This window comes from Syngnathus floridae, chromosome 10, assembly GCF_059516105.1.
Source record: "Syngnathus floridae isolate MCC-2025c chromosome 10, RoL_Sflo_1.0, whole genome shotgun sequence".
Taxonomy (NCBI): Eukaryota; Metazoa; Chordata; class Actinopteri; order Syngnathiformes; family Syngnathidae; genus Syngnathus; species Syngnathus floridae.
Window position 1 is genome coordinate 1,498,873 of NC_142422.1, and position 13,961 is coordinate 1,512,833.

The window sequence follows — 13,961 nt, forward strand, 5'->3', positions numbered from 1 at the left end:
AAAGCACCGCCCCTCTTGCTTGATTGGCCACTTGTTAATTTTTGCTACCTGTCAATCAAACGTTACATTTGCCGTTGTGTTTTGCGGTTTCCTCACCGAGTCGAAACCATTTTCAAATTGAACTTTTTCTCCAGGTAAAGTTCATCCTTCGTCTGTATTAATCGTTTTAATATTCGTAATAATTTTGGGGTCCAATTTCATTAGCTAAATACACAAGTGATGAATGAGTTTTGGAACGGTTTACTGTTATAACTAGTTAGCTCATGTGTTAGCTCAATTTGCTAAACCAACGTAATGAGCTAATCAGTATTTGTTCATTAAATCTTTTTTTTCCCCCGATCTCTGTTTACGTTCTGTTTCGCTGAAAATATGACATGTGTAAATAAAATACACAAGTGCTGAATGATTAATTTAGAACGGTTAACTGTTATAACTAGTTACTTCATGTGTTCGCTTAATTTGCTAAACCAACGTAACGAGCTAATCTGTGTTTGTTCATTAAATCTTGTTTTTTTTTCCCCCCAGATCTCGATTTACGTTCTGTTTCGCTGAAAATATGACATGTGTACAACAAATAAGAACATCTAAGGTAAATATAATCAATAAGGACCTCATGTTTAACAGTAATGTATTTAAATGAAGCAACTTAATCAAATCTATAATCAATCATGAATGTGATGCTTTTTTGTTTATTTAGAAGTACTAAAGCCATTAAATAATATAATCTATATGCCATTGAATAATAAAACCTATATGGGTATTGCATACACGCTGTGGGTTCTGTGTGAATAAACAAGTGTGTGTTTGTTCCGCAGAACACTCACCTGATCCCCAATCAGGTTGTGTCCGAGCGGCAGTCTATCACTGTCATCAAAAATCTTTTGGCCATAGGCGTGTCGGGCATCATGTACCTTCGAGGACTTTTCCCCGAGGGAGCCTACGGGATCAAATATTTTGAAGGTCGGTCAATAGAGGGTGCGATAAAACGATGAATGTTTCATTAAGTGTTTAATTTCAGTCAACAAGTTTCTTCCCACAGATCAGAGAGTGATGATCCTCAGAGAGGAACGCAGTTGTCCGGGCGCCTGTCAGCTTGTCAAATGGTAAATGTCTGCATTTTTCCACTTACAAACAAGAGGCATGTCGGAATGTCTCTGCTCATGACTCTTTCTGCTCCCCTCCGAAGGATTATGGGATGCTTTGATGCCATTCAGATGAAATACGTAAGACATATTTAACAATATTCATCCTTTGGTTCACATTTGAACATTTTGCATCATATCAAACCTCATTTGTTTTCCCCTCCAGCTGCAGACCGTCATTATCACAGTAAGTTTCTTTTTTGTGACGATGAAATTATTAAGTCATGTCAATGGCCATTTTACGTCAACTTCCGGCACGTTTGCAGGTTTCGTCAGAGCCCGACAACCCTCAGGTAAGGTGATGGCACAACAAACGACGTTGACCACTTGACAGGATTGTAACGCATCTGACATGTCTCCTTTTTCAGAACGTGACTGAGTTTTATCAATTTAGGATTCAGTACAACACAGAAGGGGCTCAGTTGGACTTTGCCAGGTGTTATTTTTTGAAGAGCAACATGACCCAAAATCAATCTCACCCGTCCGTCCGCTCATTCTAGCTCTTTTCCCATCAGCACCGAAAACAAGGATCTTGCCGTGTCTTTCGGCAACACAAAGAAGGCCAGCATACTGCTGGTGAGGAAGCTCTACCTGCTTCTGCAGAACCTCGGCCCTCTGCCCAACAAAGCTTTCCTGAATATGACGCTGACCTACTATGATGATGGTAAATGGCTCCGGTTCTTTTAGATTATCTTAGCAATTAGCATGGATCTCTCGTTTAAATTCTGATCGGAACGCCGTGCGCTCAGTTACGCCGCAGGACTACCAGCCACCGGGCTTCAAGGATGCTGATGACAACATGCTGGTGTTTGAGCGGGAGCCGGTGAGTCTGACCATGGGCGAGGTGGCCACGCCCTTCCACTCGCTCAAGTTGGACATGGTCACCGAGAGACACAGGCTGGAGCCGGTGAGTGCCGGGAACCACACACCTCCTGGGACCGACAGTAACATCTGATGCTTCCTGTCCACAGGTGGAGGAGAGCACAAGAAAGAGAAACAGATGGTGCCTTCGGCTAAAACGTGACGGGAGCCTGTCACAGGTGACTTTTTCACTCAGGCACTCTTAGTGGGCGGCCATTTTGCCACTTGCTGTCAACGAAAAATGACATCGTATGTTTGCTAATCTCACCACCTGTAGGAGTCTCTCAGTGAACATGTGGACACCACGCCCCAAAGCGACAAAATAGACAATGAAGGTAAAATCTTGTTCGTGTTTCTTATTAATTAGGGCCAAAGCAACAGCCCTCCTATTGTTATTATTATTACATTATTGTTCTATCCTGTTGTCATGCCCGAAAAATGCACCCATTTTTGCAAGTATCAAAAATGGATCAAATTTAGCGAGCTCCCTTGGAAGTTGCAAAACAAAAAAAAAAGACTTCACACTGGCTTATGTTCTTTTTTCCTTTTCATCAGCACAAGAGATTGAGCTGACCTGCCATGAGAACACTTGTGAGGTTAAAACGGTGAGCGTGACATCGTCATTGTCATCACTACCGCATACGCTGTTGCTCATGAAAGGATGCTTGACAAGAAATACGAGTTCGGTTCATCAAAGGGGGGTGGGACATTTCAAACCTTAAACTCAGCAGCGACACAACACGAGATTTAAAAAATACTCCATAAAGTGTGAATGAAAAGCAGCTACAAAAAATTGTAGGATTCAAAAGTGGTGGTAAGAAGGGTTCTTCTCAGATGGAGACTGATGTGCTGAAAAGAACATCTGACATGGAGACGTCCACAATGACCACCAGGAGCGGACGCGTCATTCAACACACCATGGTTAGTGTATCCTTGCATTCTCTCATTTGCGCTAGTCATCTCAATAAAAAAGAAAAAGAGAAATGTTTTTGCCAAAGAGAAAAAAAGAGTAAGAATTTAAAATGAAGGCTCCTCAGAAATTGTGTGTAAGAATTAAAGCAGAAGACCTCAAAGGTAAGTCCAAATATTATCTGTCTCAAGAATTAAAGACACAAACAAATGTGCGGAAGACAAGAAGGTTCCTGTGCAAAAATAGAACGCGAAGGCCACGACAGGGTGGTTTCTTCTGATGACGTAAGACTGTCGATCAAGATTTCGACGTGCGAGACCTTTCGTAAAGTCATTTAAGGTGATCCTAACACGGTGCCGCACGTTTCTGTCAGCACCAGAAAAAGGCAACGACGGGCACAAGAAAGCAAGCACCTGTCAAGAAAAATATGGTAAGCAGGACACATTCTTGTGTTATCGCCGCCTGTCAGCTCACTTGTTCAAATCTTCTACCATCAGATTCACCAGTACACCATCCCCAACAGTCAGGAGGTACCTGTGAAGAAACGCAAGTTCAGCGAATCCAAAACGAACGTGTAAGCTCGTCTCTCTTTTTTTCCCCCGCATTTGCTCACCTGTGAGGTATTTTAAAATACCGCACGTGAACTTTGTTGCGTTAGCAGTTGGAAGACTTTTCTTTTCTTCTGGTTGTTGTATTTGTGAGCTTCTCACTGTCTGTTATTGTACCATTTTGAAATGTTGTCTCCGCAAGTTTGACTTCTGCAGGTCAGCATTGCCATAAATGACAAGTTCAAATTGTTTTTACTGACTGCTGTTCCTGTAGTTGGTCGATGATGTCAACGTTGTCGACACCATTTTTTTGCTCACGCAGCAAAAATTGAGCGAGATGTTTCAGCCCCCGAAAAAAAATCAGGAAAACTAAAAAGTATATCGCTACAATTCAATCCATCATTCTTTTGCACTCCGACCAGTCAGCGAGCACTAAAGTCACCAAACAAGCAGCATTTGCATGCCGAGTAGTGAAAATGAAGCCGTTAAGTGAAAGTGGATTATACGTGAGGACAAGTGACCTTTGAGCTCCTCCGCGGCCGAGCTGCGCGTTTTTAATCTCCTATTGTTTTTCCCGGAGAGAGGAACATTTGCTGATAGACTGGCCAAACCCGCTGCCGATCAATACCGCAGGAAGCCTTTGTGATGCATATCCAAGCAGCAGCCCCTTCGCTGTCTGGGGGTGGGGGACTCCATCAAATGGCCGCTCACGGCATTGTGTGGAGGGAGCGCCGCGTTTATTTTATTGTCTCTCGGCGGCGCGTGCGCAACGTTATTAAGACGACAGGCGTAAAGCAGAGGGCGTGAACGAGCCAAGAAATAGTTGCGAGAGGCTGAAATGCGATACAAGCCCTCCTGGAATAAGACTTTATTAGAACCGCCACGGGGAAAGTCCAGTTTTACAACAGCGACGTGCACGGGAACAACACACGAATATAAAACGGACATAAAATCCATCAACGTAAAAGCAACGCGGGAGATCACGCGGCACTCCCACACGATGTAAATACGAGCAACTTTTAACGCCGTCTTGTACTTTTCCTCTGCGGTCCAACAATAGCCCGTCCTCACCCACAATCCTTCACTCGCACATTTCATTTCTACACACAAGCGCTGGCCGCAAATGAATTCTGAAATGAAATTCAGGGACACACGTTCAGCCGGCAGCGCAGGCCGATCAATCAGCTGCGCAAACACGGCAGTTGACCAATCAGAGCGCGGCGCCGCGCGGCTCGGTCAATAGCGGCGGTCCGGCAGCCGGCGTGCGGTCAAGGCCTGATGGACAGCCAGCTCGACTCAGTCCAGGCTCAGCGGAGATTAAAGGCAGCCTCTGTGATTGTGCCTGCAGGGCCCGTGGGCCCCCGAGGAGGGGGGGGGCTCGGGGGGTGGCGGCAGCAATGCAGTGGACATCCAGCTCAAGAACTGTGACCCCTTTGACATTGCCAGAAGGGCAGCAAATGTTTGCGAGCTGATTAGCGCACCCCCGCTCGAGTGGGCGCACCGGAAAATCTGCTAAAGCACTCCGATATTCTCCTGGAAAAATGTTCTAACACACAATAGGTGGTCTAAAAATGCTTCAGTAGAGGTACATATGATATTTGATTTAAATATAAAGTACATGAAGGTAAAAAATATCAGCATTCCTGCAAATTGGAATTGGCTACTTTGCAAATTTTTTTTTAATGGTGGACTGCCTTGATTGTGTCGCTCCACCAGGGGGCGATAGTGGGCAACGCAAGAGGCTTTGAGACAGAGGCCCTCGGAGACAACTCCTGCCTGTTTCTTGTTCTTCACACAAGCGTCACGCTCAGCTCATACAGTTGGCTTCTCGGATGTAAACATTCCCCCCAAAAAAATCTGTCCGTTTGTCCTCATCAGCGCTATTGATCGCAAACGGGAACCCTCAAAGGCGGCCATGCAGAGAGCAGGTGGTGGTGGGCAGGCAAACTCGGGACTTAGCGTGCCGAGGTGCGAGTACGAACGCTGGTCGGCAGGTCCGAGCAGATGCTCAAAAGCCACGGGATGAGCCTCCATTGTGATCCGAGTGGACAGCTGAATTGTTTGCTCCGCAAAAGGGCTTTTCTTCGGGGACAGGCCGCTAACAATAGGGGCCCCCGCTAGCTCACAACTGAAGGGGGGGTGGGGGGGGGGGGGGCACGCGTGTGCAGGGTGAGCCTTGCCTCATACACCCTTTTTTTCCTTTCTCTATGTTCACTGCTCCCTCTTTCCACTAAAGCCCCCCTGAAACTACCGCAGGGCAGGGGTTTAAATGTCACGCTTGGGCCATTAGAGCGGCCTGCCCCCGGCTCGTGTCTCCCTTGGGGGGGGGGAGCAAAGGGGCGGGACAAACTTGCCCTTGCCCCATTGTCCGTGACGATCGGCATGAGGCGCTAACTGACTCGGAGCGGAGTGTATCCTCTCGCCACGTGTCGGAGGGTGTGGGCTTCAAGTCTCGAATATGAACCTTGAAGGTTCAAGCTGAGTTTAAAAACATAGTTGACCTCTTCTGCGGCGTTGATCGTGAAGGATGACATTTATGTTTGAGTTTCAAATTTGAAGTCCTAAAAGCGTCCCGCCACGTGCCGAGGCCTCACAAAAGGCCGCCTTGTGCGTTTGCGCCTCGGTCACGGCGCGTTTGTCACAGCGGCCCCCGAGGCGCCGCATTGAGCCGGACACCACGCGGGCCCGACCATACGCACGGAAAGCCTTCTGCTCCCCAGAGAGACCAAAATCAATGGACCTCTGCTGTGTCCTCACGTGAAGCTGTGACAAACAAGTCCGGCCGGACCGCGTTTGTCTGCTACGTGAACTTATTCCAGATAAATTTGGGAAGAGATTCACTACAAAATCCAGTTCCATAACAGTTTTTGTCTTATTTATCTTTTTTTTCAAAATAACCTTTACGGAGTTGTTCTAAATTGGGTCACGCTTGACCTTGACGCAAGACCGGGAATCATCCGTCGTGTCGGCGCTGACCTTGAAAGGTGGCCTTCGCCGAGCCGACCGACTCATTTAACTCCTCGCCGCGTTATCGACATGCTGTAATCCCGAACATTACGGATGACGAAGAACTCGAGTTCTTGCTTTGACTTGAGAGCAGAAATTTGAGATACGAGCAGTATGTAAGCTCAATTCACTTTATATTTTGACGCATTGTGAATAATTCTTCAAAATAAGCACGATGGAGGTTTTTAATGGCTCTCAAGGGTAAAATGACACATTGGATATTTAAGCTAACTCGCTAGCTTAATATTTGAGTTGAAAATGGTGTCATCGTATTTTTTCGGCTTTGCTGCGTTAAGATCAGGGCGGAAGGCTAAGTGAATTCAAAGTACCTCACTGGCCATAATCATTCAAGTTTGTATCCATCTTTTGAAATGAAATTATCGATGAATTATTGACGCCGGTGCAGGCCAATCGCGACAACCGCTCATCAGGAGCCGAACGAGCACGGCCAGGTCCCGAGAGCATTAAATCATTTTTGCGCTTTATGTCCTTTTTTTTTTTTTTTTAGCACACATTGCTCTGCGAGGAACACTTAACCTGTTCGGACTTCTTCTATAACCTATTATTGATCCTCCTAAATGGCCGACGTGAACATGTCTGAAAAAACCCCACCAAAATTGGCCAAAGGAATTATTGCCGCCATTACTGCTGCCACATTTTCTTTGGACAGTCTCCTTCATTTGGACGTATTTGTCTTCTTCTGGCGTAATCATTCCGAGCAACTCATCCCAGCAACTGCGTGGCGTTTTATTTGTATCTGATTTGCTATTTCATCCCGCCCGGAGCGACTCTCGTCCGCCTTTTATCCAACAGAATTAGACACATAATCAATGGCGATGATACCTCCTGTGGTTTGGTATCGATACGCTGCTAGGTGGACGGCAAAATGCTGTCTAATGATACTTTGGCCCCCATATTGTATTTGGATGATCGCATTACCCTACATGGGTTTTTACAGGCACAATCTGATGACAATTTGTCTTCTTTTGTTTTTGTGGGAAATATGAGCTTCTCGGTCAGCACGGTGGACAAGTGGTTTGCGGGTCGGTTCAGAGATTCAGAATTTGAATCCAGCATAAACAGTGCAGACCATCGCTTGTGTGCGTGTCTGTGTGTGTACATCCCCGCCGGTGCTGGATGTATATTTTATGCACAGCAGGTCCGTTTGGACCACATGAGGAAGCACCTTGGGCCTCAGGACAAACTTTCTCATTCGCCGCATTTGGCCTTCAGAGGTTGACTTCCTTGCCCTTGCAGCATTCGGCTGTCTCCAGGCCTTTTTGTGTGGCCGAGGGGCAAGTGCATACAACCGCTCGAACACACACACACACCCGCCACACATTTCCATCTCAGCTACAGCCAAGCAGATTAGCAGCCCAAAGCTCCTTGAAGACGTGCCCTGTTGTTGGTTGCGTGGGGGGAGCCGTTCAATCCCCCCCCAAAGACATGGAGGCGATGAGGATTCCGAGGAGGAATCCTGAATGAAGGAGACCCATTGTCAAGTACTGCTTGTCAACCTCAAGTCCTCACTTAAACATAATTTAGGCTCAAGCCCCAAAATGTAGAAGTCAAAGGGTTCCAAAGTGGAACCTTGCTGAACTCCAGGCATGGTCAGTTGCCATTGGGTTCTACTTCATTCTTCTCACACAAATGCTAAAACCATTTTTATGTGGTTGAGCTCTTGTGGATTCCAACTCAGATTTGTCGTTCTTAAATCTGTTGGCTGCAATTACAGCACCGACGCTAACGTGCTAACTCAGCTCAAGGCACTTATGTAGCCAAAACACAAAATACAACGATGACAAAATCACCTTCATTCCTCTCGGCATACGGGAGGCCAGCTGTCAGTTTGCAGATCCAGAAAAGCAAGATGTCAGTGTGGAGACAGTTTGACCAGAAAGGCGACAGCGCGTGTTGCAACTGACCTGGAACATGTGGGCCCCGCTTGGGCTAAATTGTGGCTGAATTATTGATACAGTTGGCGTTGGGGCGCTTTGCGAGCGGGGGCATGAAAGGGAGCCAACATGGGAATGGTCTGCTAATTTTATATGGGAGCCTCGGGGCACATTCCTCCCCGTCAACACCAAACATATTGACTGTGTGTGTGTGTGTGAGATTGTATAGAATATGCTGTGTGTGTACTTGAAGAGAAATGCACAGCTTGGACGTATTGTGAGGCTAAGTGCAGCTAAGACGATGTGCTTTTTTTCCCTTCTCGTTAGCACGCTCGCGGCTAATTTTACTTCGCCGGGGTGATGGCAAGAAAGTAAGTCAATTGTATTTACACTCCTCGAAGAGTGTTGGATACAGAAATACAGACATCGGACAGCCATGTTATATGAAGTAAAACAATTCGGAATGAAAATATGCATTTATGTTTTTATATATATTGTATTATTTTTTGGGATAATTTAACAGTGTTAATAGGTTGTTTACTTCAGGTGAAGTTAAAACAATATTTTCTCAGGGAGTCTTATTTTTTTACAATGTTTGTATTTTTTAAGATGTAAAAGAAGGTAGAAAACTGGCAGGATGACTTGTGAGCTTCGGGATCAAGCTGTTCTGGAGGGGAGGGGCGGGGGCTGCAGGGTGCTTATGGCAAAAGGTGGGCGTGTCTTCCAAGGTTGTTGACCATGGCTGAGCTGACGGGCTAATTTCTCCACACGTCTTCAAAAGCCTTTGTGTCCGCCACCCTTTCATGGGCGCCTCTCTCTCTCGGAATCGTGATGACCGTGCCTCGGGGCGACAGAAACACCTGGACTAGCGGAGCCCACCTTGGCCGACTTCAACCGTGACCCCCTTGCTTGAGGGAACCCTCGGGCGAGATTTAAACGAGCTCCCCCAGGTCTGCAACAGCAAACCCCCCACCCCACCCACCCACCTTCTCAGAGAGGTGAATTGACCCTCTCTGATGGCTAATTGCGATGACCATTTCAATGGATGCCCTGTTTGGGCATGAAAGGAGCAAACACGGTGTGACAACGCCGCAAAAAAAAGCTCCTTCGGCCACATCGTCCTTTCCTCCATAATCAGGCTTTAGTTTTTTTTTTTTTTTTAACAAGTCACTTGCGTTCCTATCTGCTTTTGTCCGTGTTAAATACGATCACTTGCAATTTTTACAATCCTTTTTCGCCCCCCCTTTCCTCCTCCCATGGCAAGAGGAGCATACAATATACAGACTATTGATCCACGCCCATCACCGCGGAAAAAAAGTCGGGTCGGGGAGCGAGGTGGGGGGGGGATTGGGGGTCGGGGTGGACGCGGCGATCGATAAGCCTACTCTATCAGCCGTTTCCATGGCAACCCTACCGGGGAAAGACAGAGGGTTGCCATGAATCCTGCACCTGTCCGTTCGGAGCACCTATTGCGCTAATGAACGTGTCAGGAAAAAAAGTCCACTTCCACAATGACACAAATTACACAACGTTAATAGCCGAGTCATTGAAAAGACGGCGCCGGAGCCCAAACGGGGAATGTCGGACCATTGGTTGGCCGTTGCAGAGATGACGGTGTGAAATCAGCAGTTGCTTCCTGACTCTTTTGTGCTTGACCCCAATTTTGAGGTCGAGTAAGCGTGATCAATGCGGCGGCAATTAGCCCGCTGAGCGCGTGTCCGCCAGTGTGTGTACGTGTCTCAAGAAGTGGAACAGTCAGGTCCAAAGACACCGACCAGGTCAAGGTTGAACAGTCAAACAAATCAGCGAGCCCAAAAGCGCTGCACCCGCTCCGACACGCATCGTATTGATCACTGGGCGGAGTCACGATGCATAGCAACGGAACCCAATCAGCTGTGGGTGTTCTGAAGAGAACAGAACCCCGGCCAGAACCCCGGCCTTTGACTCCCGGTCCACCACATTGGTCAGGGGGGAGGAAGAAGAGCAGGAGATGCAATAGTAAGAGATTAGATAGATGACCCCTGGGCTCCTGGCTTGCCTCCCCCACCCCCACCGACACCCCCTCTTCTCTCCCCCCCTCCCTCCCCCCCTTATGCCGATCAATGACAGTTTCATGTGGCTTCTCTGGGCCTGCAGTGACGTGTGTCCTATTGATTTATCGACTTGACTCCAGGCAAGCCAACCCAGAAGCTTCTTCTCTCGGTGAGCAGCCGAGTTCCAGCCAGGCACAAGGGTACAAACAACTCCCCCAAATACCCCCCCTCTCCATTTTACCCTCATGCCAAGTCATCCGACTGTACAACTGGTTCCCCTCCCTCTGCTCTCTGGTTTCAGTTTGGTCCCGCCTCCTTGCTCTGGTCATGTAAAGAGGACAATGAGGGACACGCGCATTTACTGTCGCCTCCGATTTCCAGAGGCGGCTGTTCCACTTTTACGGTTAAAAGCTTCTTTTCTGTCGTGCGTGTCAATGTCACGCCTCTGTGCCCCCCCCCCCCTCCCTCAAAGGTTCTTATTTTTTGTAGGGGTCCAGCCCATCCTTTTTACTCTATGCCCCACCCCCTCGGGGTCTCTGGTGTCCAGTGAAAGGCCAGCGGACTCCGAGAGGGCAGCTGGACACTCCCTTGGTGGGTCTACCACTACGATGGCAGCTGGTCCTAAAAAGGAGAAGTTTAGTGGTGGCTTGGAGGAGGGGGGTCAGCGGGGGTCACGAGAGGCTCAGAGATCAGTGACCTGGCCACAGTTTCCAGCTGGGAGTTGGGAGGAGGTCACTTGGCAAATCCAGCTTCAGCCACGTGCTGGATGACCATCTGGGGGCCCTCCAAAAGAGAGAGCGAGCATCATCTTCTTAGTGGGCCCATCTCAAGGTGGGGCCACTGCAGCTGTCTGCCATCAAAATGACCCCCATGTTGAATTTTCTCCTCAAATGTCAAGAGACTATCAAAGATTTCTTCGGAATGACATTATCTCTGACATGATGACATTAACGTGAAGATAAGCTGTGGAATTTCATTTGGTTGCCTGTAATGAAATGAACGATTGTCCGTTGAAGCCATTCCAGATGCTGTTTTTGCTCCTGTGCTGACAGCAAAGTAGATTTTTCAAAATGGGCCGCTGTGGTTGAGATTTGGGGAAATAGACACAGTAGCAGAGATTGGGATCTGGGAGCAGTCAGATGTTCCAAGCAAGCCCCTTAAAGGTTGTTTGTTAATGTCCAGATGGAGCAGCAGGCCCTCTTTGAGCTCTTAGCTGCTGTCCACTCTGATGGGCTCTGATCGAAGAAGAGATTAGCACTGGTTTGTTGCCACTGCTCAGCTCTGCTCCTCCTCCTCCTCCTCTTCGTCTTCCTCTGTCCTTCCCCCGTCCTTTCATCATCACCCCCTTCTCCACCTGCCTTCTGTTTTAAAGTGATGGCACTGACCCATCCTCCTCTAGTTGAGGGTGCTGAGTATTTTTAAGTATTTATATATTTTATTATTACTTTTAATATATTTTGATTAATTATTTTATTATTGTAATAATTATTTATTTTATTATTTTCATTATATGTATTTTTAAGAGTATTTTAAGAGTAGGGGTATCTTCGTTTCGATATTCCTGATATGTCCTAAGGTCCATTTTGTATCTCTAGCCCTCGCCGCTACTTTCTGGAAGGCCCCGGAATTTCCGTCACGATAGGTCATAATCATAACAGAGCTTTGCAAATGATTTTGCGGAGCCCCAAGTCACGGCTCACCGACTCCCGAGTTTCAGAAACACAAGCGGAACCATCCGACCCGGATGATCTGCTGCTCGGAGTTATTGCACCAAAGTGCTCGAATGTGCTGAGAATTCCAGAAACGAGAAAGCGGCTAGTCAGCGATTCGATTCGGTCCTCATGAAAGAAAAAGCTGGCGTGAAATTTGATTAATTGCAGGACCGCTGCCTCCTGATCCAAAATCAGCTGGACCGCTGTCGGGAAAGATACATCAGCCTGTTCTTGTCCGGGAACAGCGGACCTCTGCTTTATTTATATCAGGAGTGAGCGGTCAGGACCTTTTCTCTCGCTTTTTTTTTCATCCAATCAGATTTCACCTTTGACGTCATGTGTTGCCAGATCCATCTAATCGGCGCAAGGCCTCCACAATCAGTAGTACCGACCCATCCACTATAACGATCAAATTTCCGATCTATCCTCACAAGGCCAAAAACCCGATTTTTTTTCCCCATCATCCTCAGAGCAAAACTATTTTCACGCTAGCAATGCGAGTCGTGCTAGCCCATTAAGAGCTAGCGCCGACAGCATCAGGTGGAAGGAGAGAGGATGAATGCGCATACGTGTGGAAAACTGCATCGTCTTCATTTGGGAGTAACAAGGCTTGCTGAGGTGGGGGGAGGGTGCGGAGGATTGAAGGAGGGGCGGCGCCGGCCAGCTCGCTCGCTCGGGCCGAGGCGTATCGATTGATTTCCCAATAGCCTCTGGTCCGCGAGCGGCGAACCCTGGCCCCGGTTGCTAGGTGACCGCACCGTCCGAGATGGAGAGCGGGGTGATGGAGGGTGACAGCGGCGCTCGGGGTCAGGAGGGGGCACTGGTCATTCTCCATCCGGACCCCTTTGGGATTCCGCCCGCCTGCCGACATGCAGAGCAGAGCAAAGCAGAGCGGAGCGCCGCCATCTTTTTACCTGCTCTCCCGCCATTACGGCCAAATAAAAGTGTGAAGCCTTTATGGACAGTGCTGAGTGTGCTGAGTGCTCCTTGAAAGAAACTGCAAATGTTTACGGTGGTTATCCAGAGCCAGCTTATATGAACTATTGATCGGCGCTGGCCAGAGGTAACAAAAGTAAAAATACTTCATTTCTCCACGTGCTTAAGTATTTTTTTTCACATAACATCATTTGAATCCCTCCGTTTGAAAACGGTACTTTCAAAAATATTTTCCTCGGTGGTGGATGACACAGCAGTTACAGTTTTGATTGATTGCTTGATTAAAAGTTCCTAGCTAATTTAATTTAGCATGTTTTCAGCTAGCTATTTAAATTGGTTTTGTATAAATGAGTACAAAAAATACAAATTCAAAGCCTGTATTTTTTTTTCTTCTTACTGAGTAATTTTTACCGTCGCCGCTATTGTTAGCCGCTAACGTAAAAAATGCAAACTTTTTATTTTCTCCCCTCCAGAGTACTGTCAAGACCCCAGAACAAAAGAATAATTCTGTAAACATGAAGTGTCCATAATCTATAGGCCATATTCCACCGTGATACATGATAGCGCCAGCCAGCCAGCACGACGCTCGCTCTTCTACATATCGATCGCTCGGCCGCCGCTGAAAAATGATCCAGAAGAAGAGGAGGGTGGGGGGGGGGGGTGTAAAGAGGGAGATGAATGTAAAAAGATCTACACATCCCACTGTACACTGCCAGCCAACTTACCAGAAGGCACAGCGAGGGAGGGGGGAGTGAGGGGGGGGGGCTTGCGAAGGGTCACCGGCAGCTCCAGTTGGGCCACCTCACTGCTCCATCCGCCTTCATCCCGTGCCATGCTTCTCATGTGAGGGAGCTTCATATCCCGAGGAGAGGGAGAACTTTTCAGTCTATTAATAAAATGTTGAGGGGTGAAGAAGGA

General features: G+C 47.6%; 1 protein-coding gene and 1 long non-coding RNA gene across 5 annotated transcripts in view; one reads left to right on the top strand and one right to left on the bottom strand.

The window, feature by feature from the left end:
* hormad1 (HORMA domain containing 1) overlaps window positions 1–13,961 on the top strand; it is a 16,429-nt gene continuing 2,468 nt past the window's right edge. Inside the window, exons 1-17 of one of the 4 annotated variants that reach the window (XM_088387167.1) lie at window positions 1–134; window positions 526–589; window positions 816–960; window positions 1,040–1,103; window positions 1,187–1,223; window positions 1,309–1,329; window positions 1,409–1,435; window positions 1,511–1,578; window positions 1,658–1,806; window positions 1,892–2,049; window positions 2,114–2,182; window positions 2,281–2,338; window positions 2,559–2,608; window positions 2,838–2,924; window positions 3,287–3,343; window positions 3,411–3,487; window positions 13,517–13,679. In XM_088387167.1, the coding sequence (XP_088243293.1) occupies window positions 557–589; window positions 816–960; window positions 1,040–1,103; window positions 1,187–1,223; window positions 1,309–1,329; window positions 1,409–1,435; window positions 1,511–1,578; window positions 1,658–1,806; window positions 1,892–2,049; window positions 2,114–2,182; window positions 2,281–2,338; window positions 2,559–2,608; window positions 2,838–2,924; window positions 3,287–3,343; window positions 3,411–3,487; window positions 13,517–13,556 (1,140 nt within the window). In that variant the 5' untranslated portion in view covers window positions 1–134; window positions 526–556 and the 3' untranslated portion in view covers window positions 13,557–13,679. Of the gene's footprint in view, window positions 135–525; window positions 590–815; window positions 961–1,039; window positions 1,104–1,186; window positions 1,224–1,308; window positions 1,330–1,408; window positions 1,436–1,510; window positions 1,579–1,657; window positions 1,807–1,891; window positions 2,050–2,113; window positions 2,183–2,280; window positions 2,339–2,558; window positions 2,609–2,837; window positions 2,925–3,286; window positions 3,344–3,410; window positions 3,712–13,516; window positions 13,680–13,961 lie in introns of those variants that run through there. The other 3 variants (XM_088387169.1, XM_088387171.1, XM_088387170.1) reach the window with 3 other exon arrangements.
* LOC148391622 (uncharacterized) overlaps window positions 1,013–13,961 on the bottom strand; it is a 27,169-nt gene continuing 14,220 nt past the window's right edge. The window contains exons 2-3 of the long non-coding RNA XR_015860865.1: window positions 3,327–3,447; window positions 1,013–2,963 (exon numbers count right to left, since the gene is read on the bottom strand). This is a non-coding gene — a long non-coding RNA (uncharacterized LOC148391622). The remainder of the gene's footprint in view (window positions 2,964–3,326; window positions 3,448–13,961) is intronic.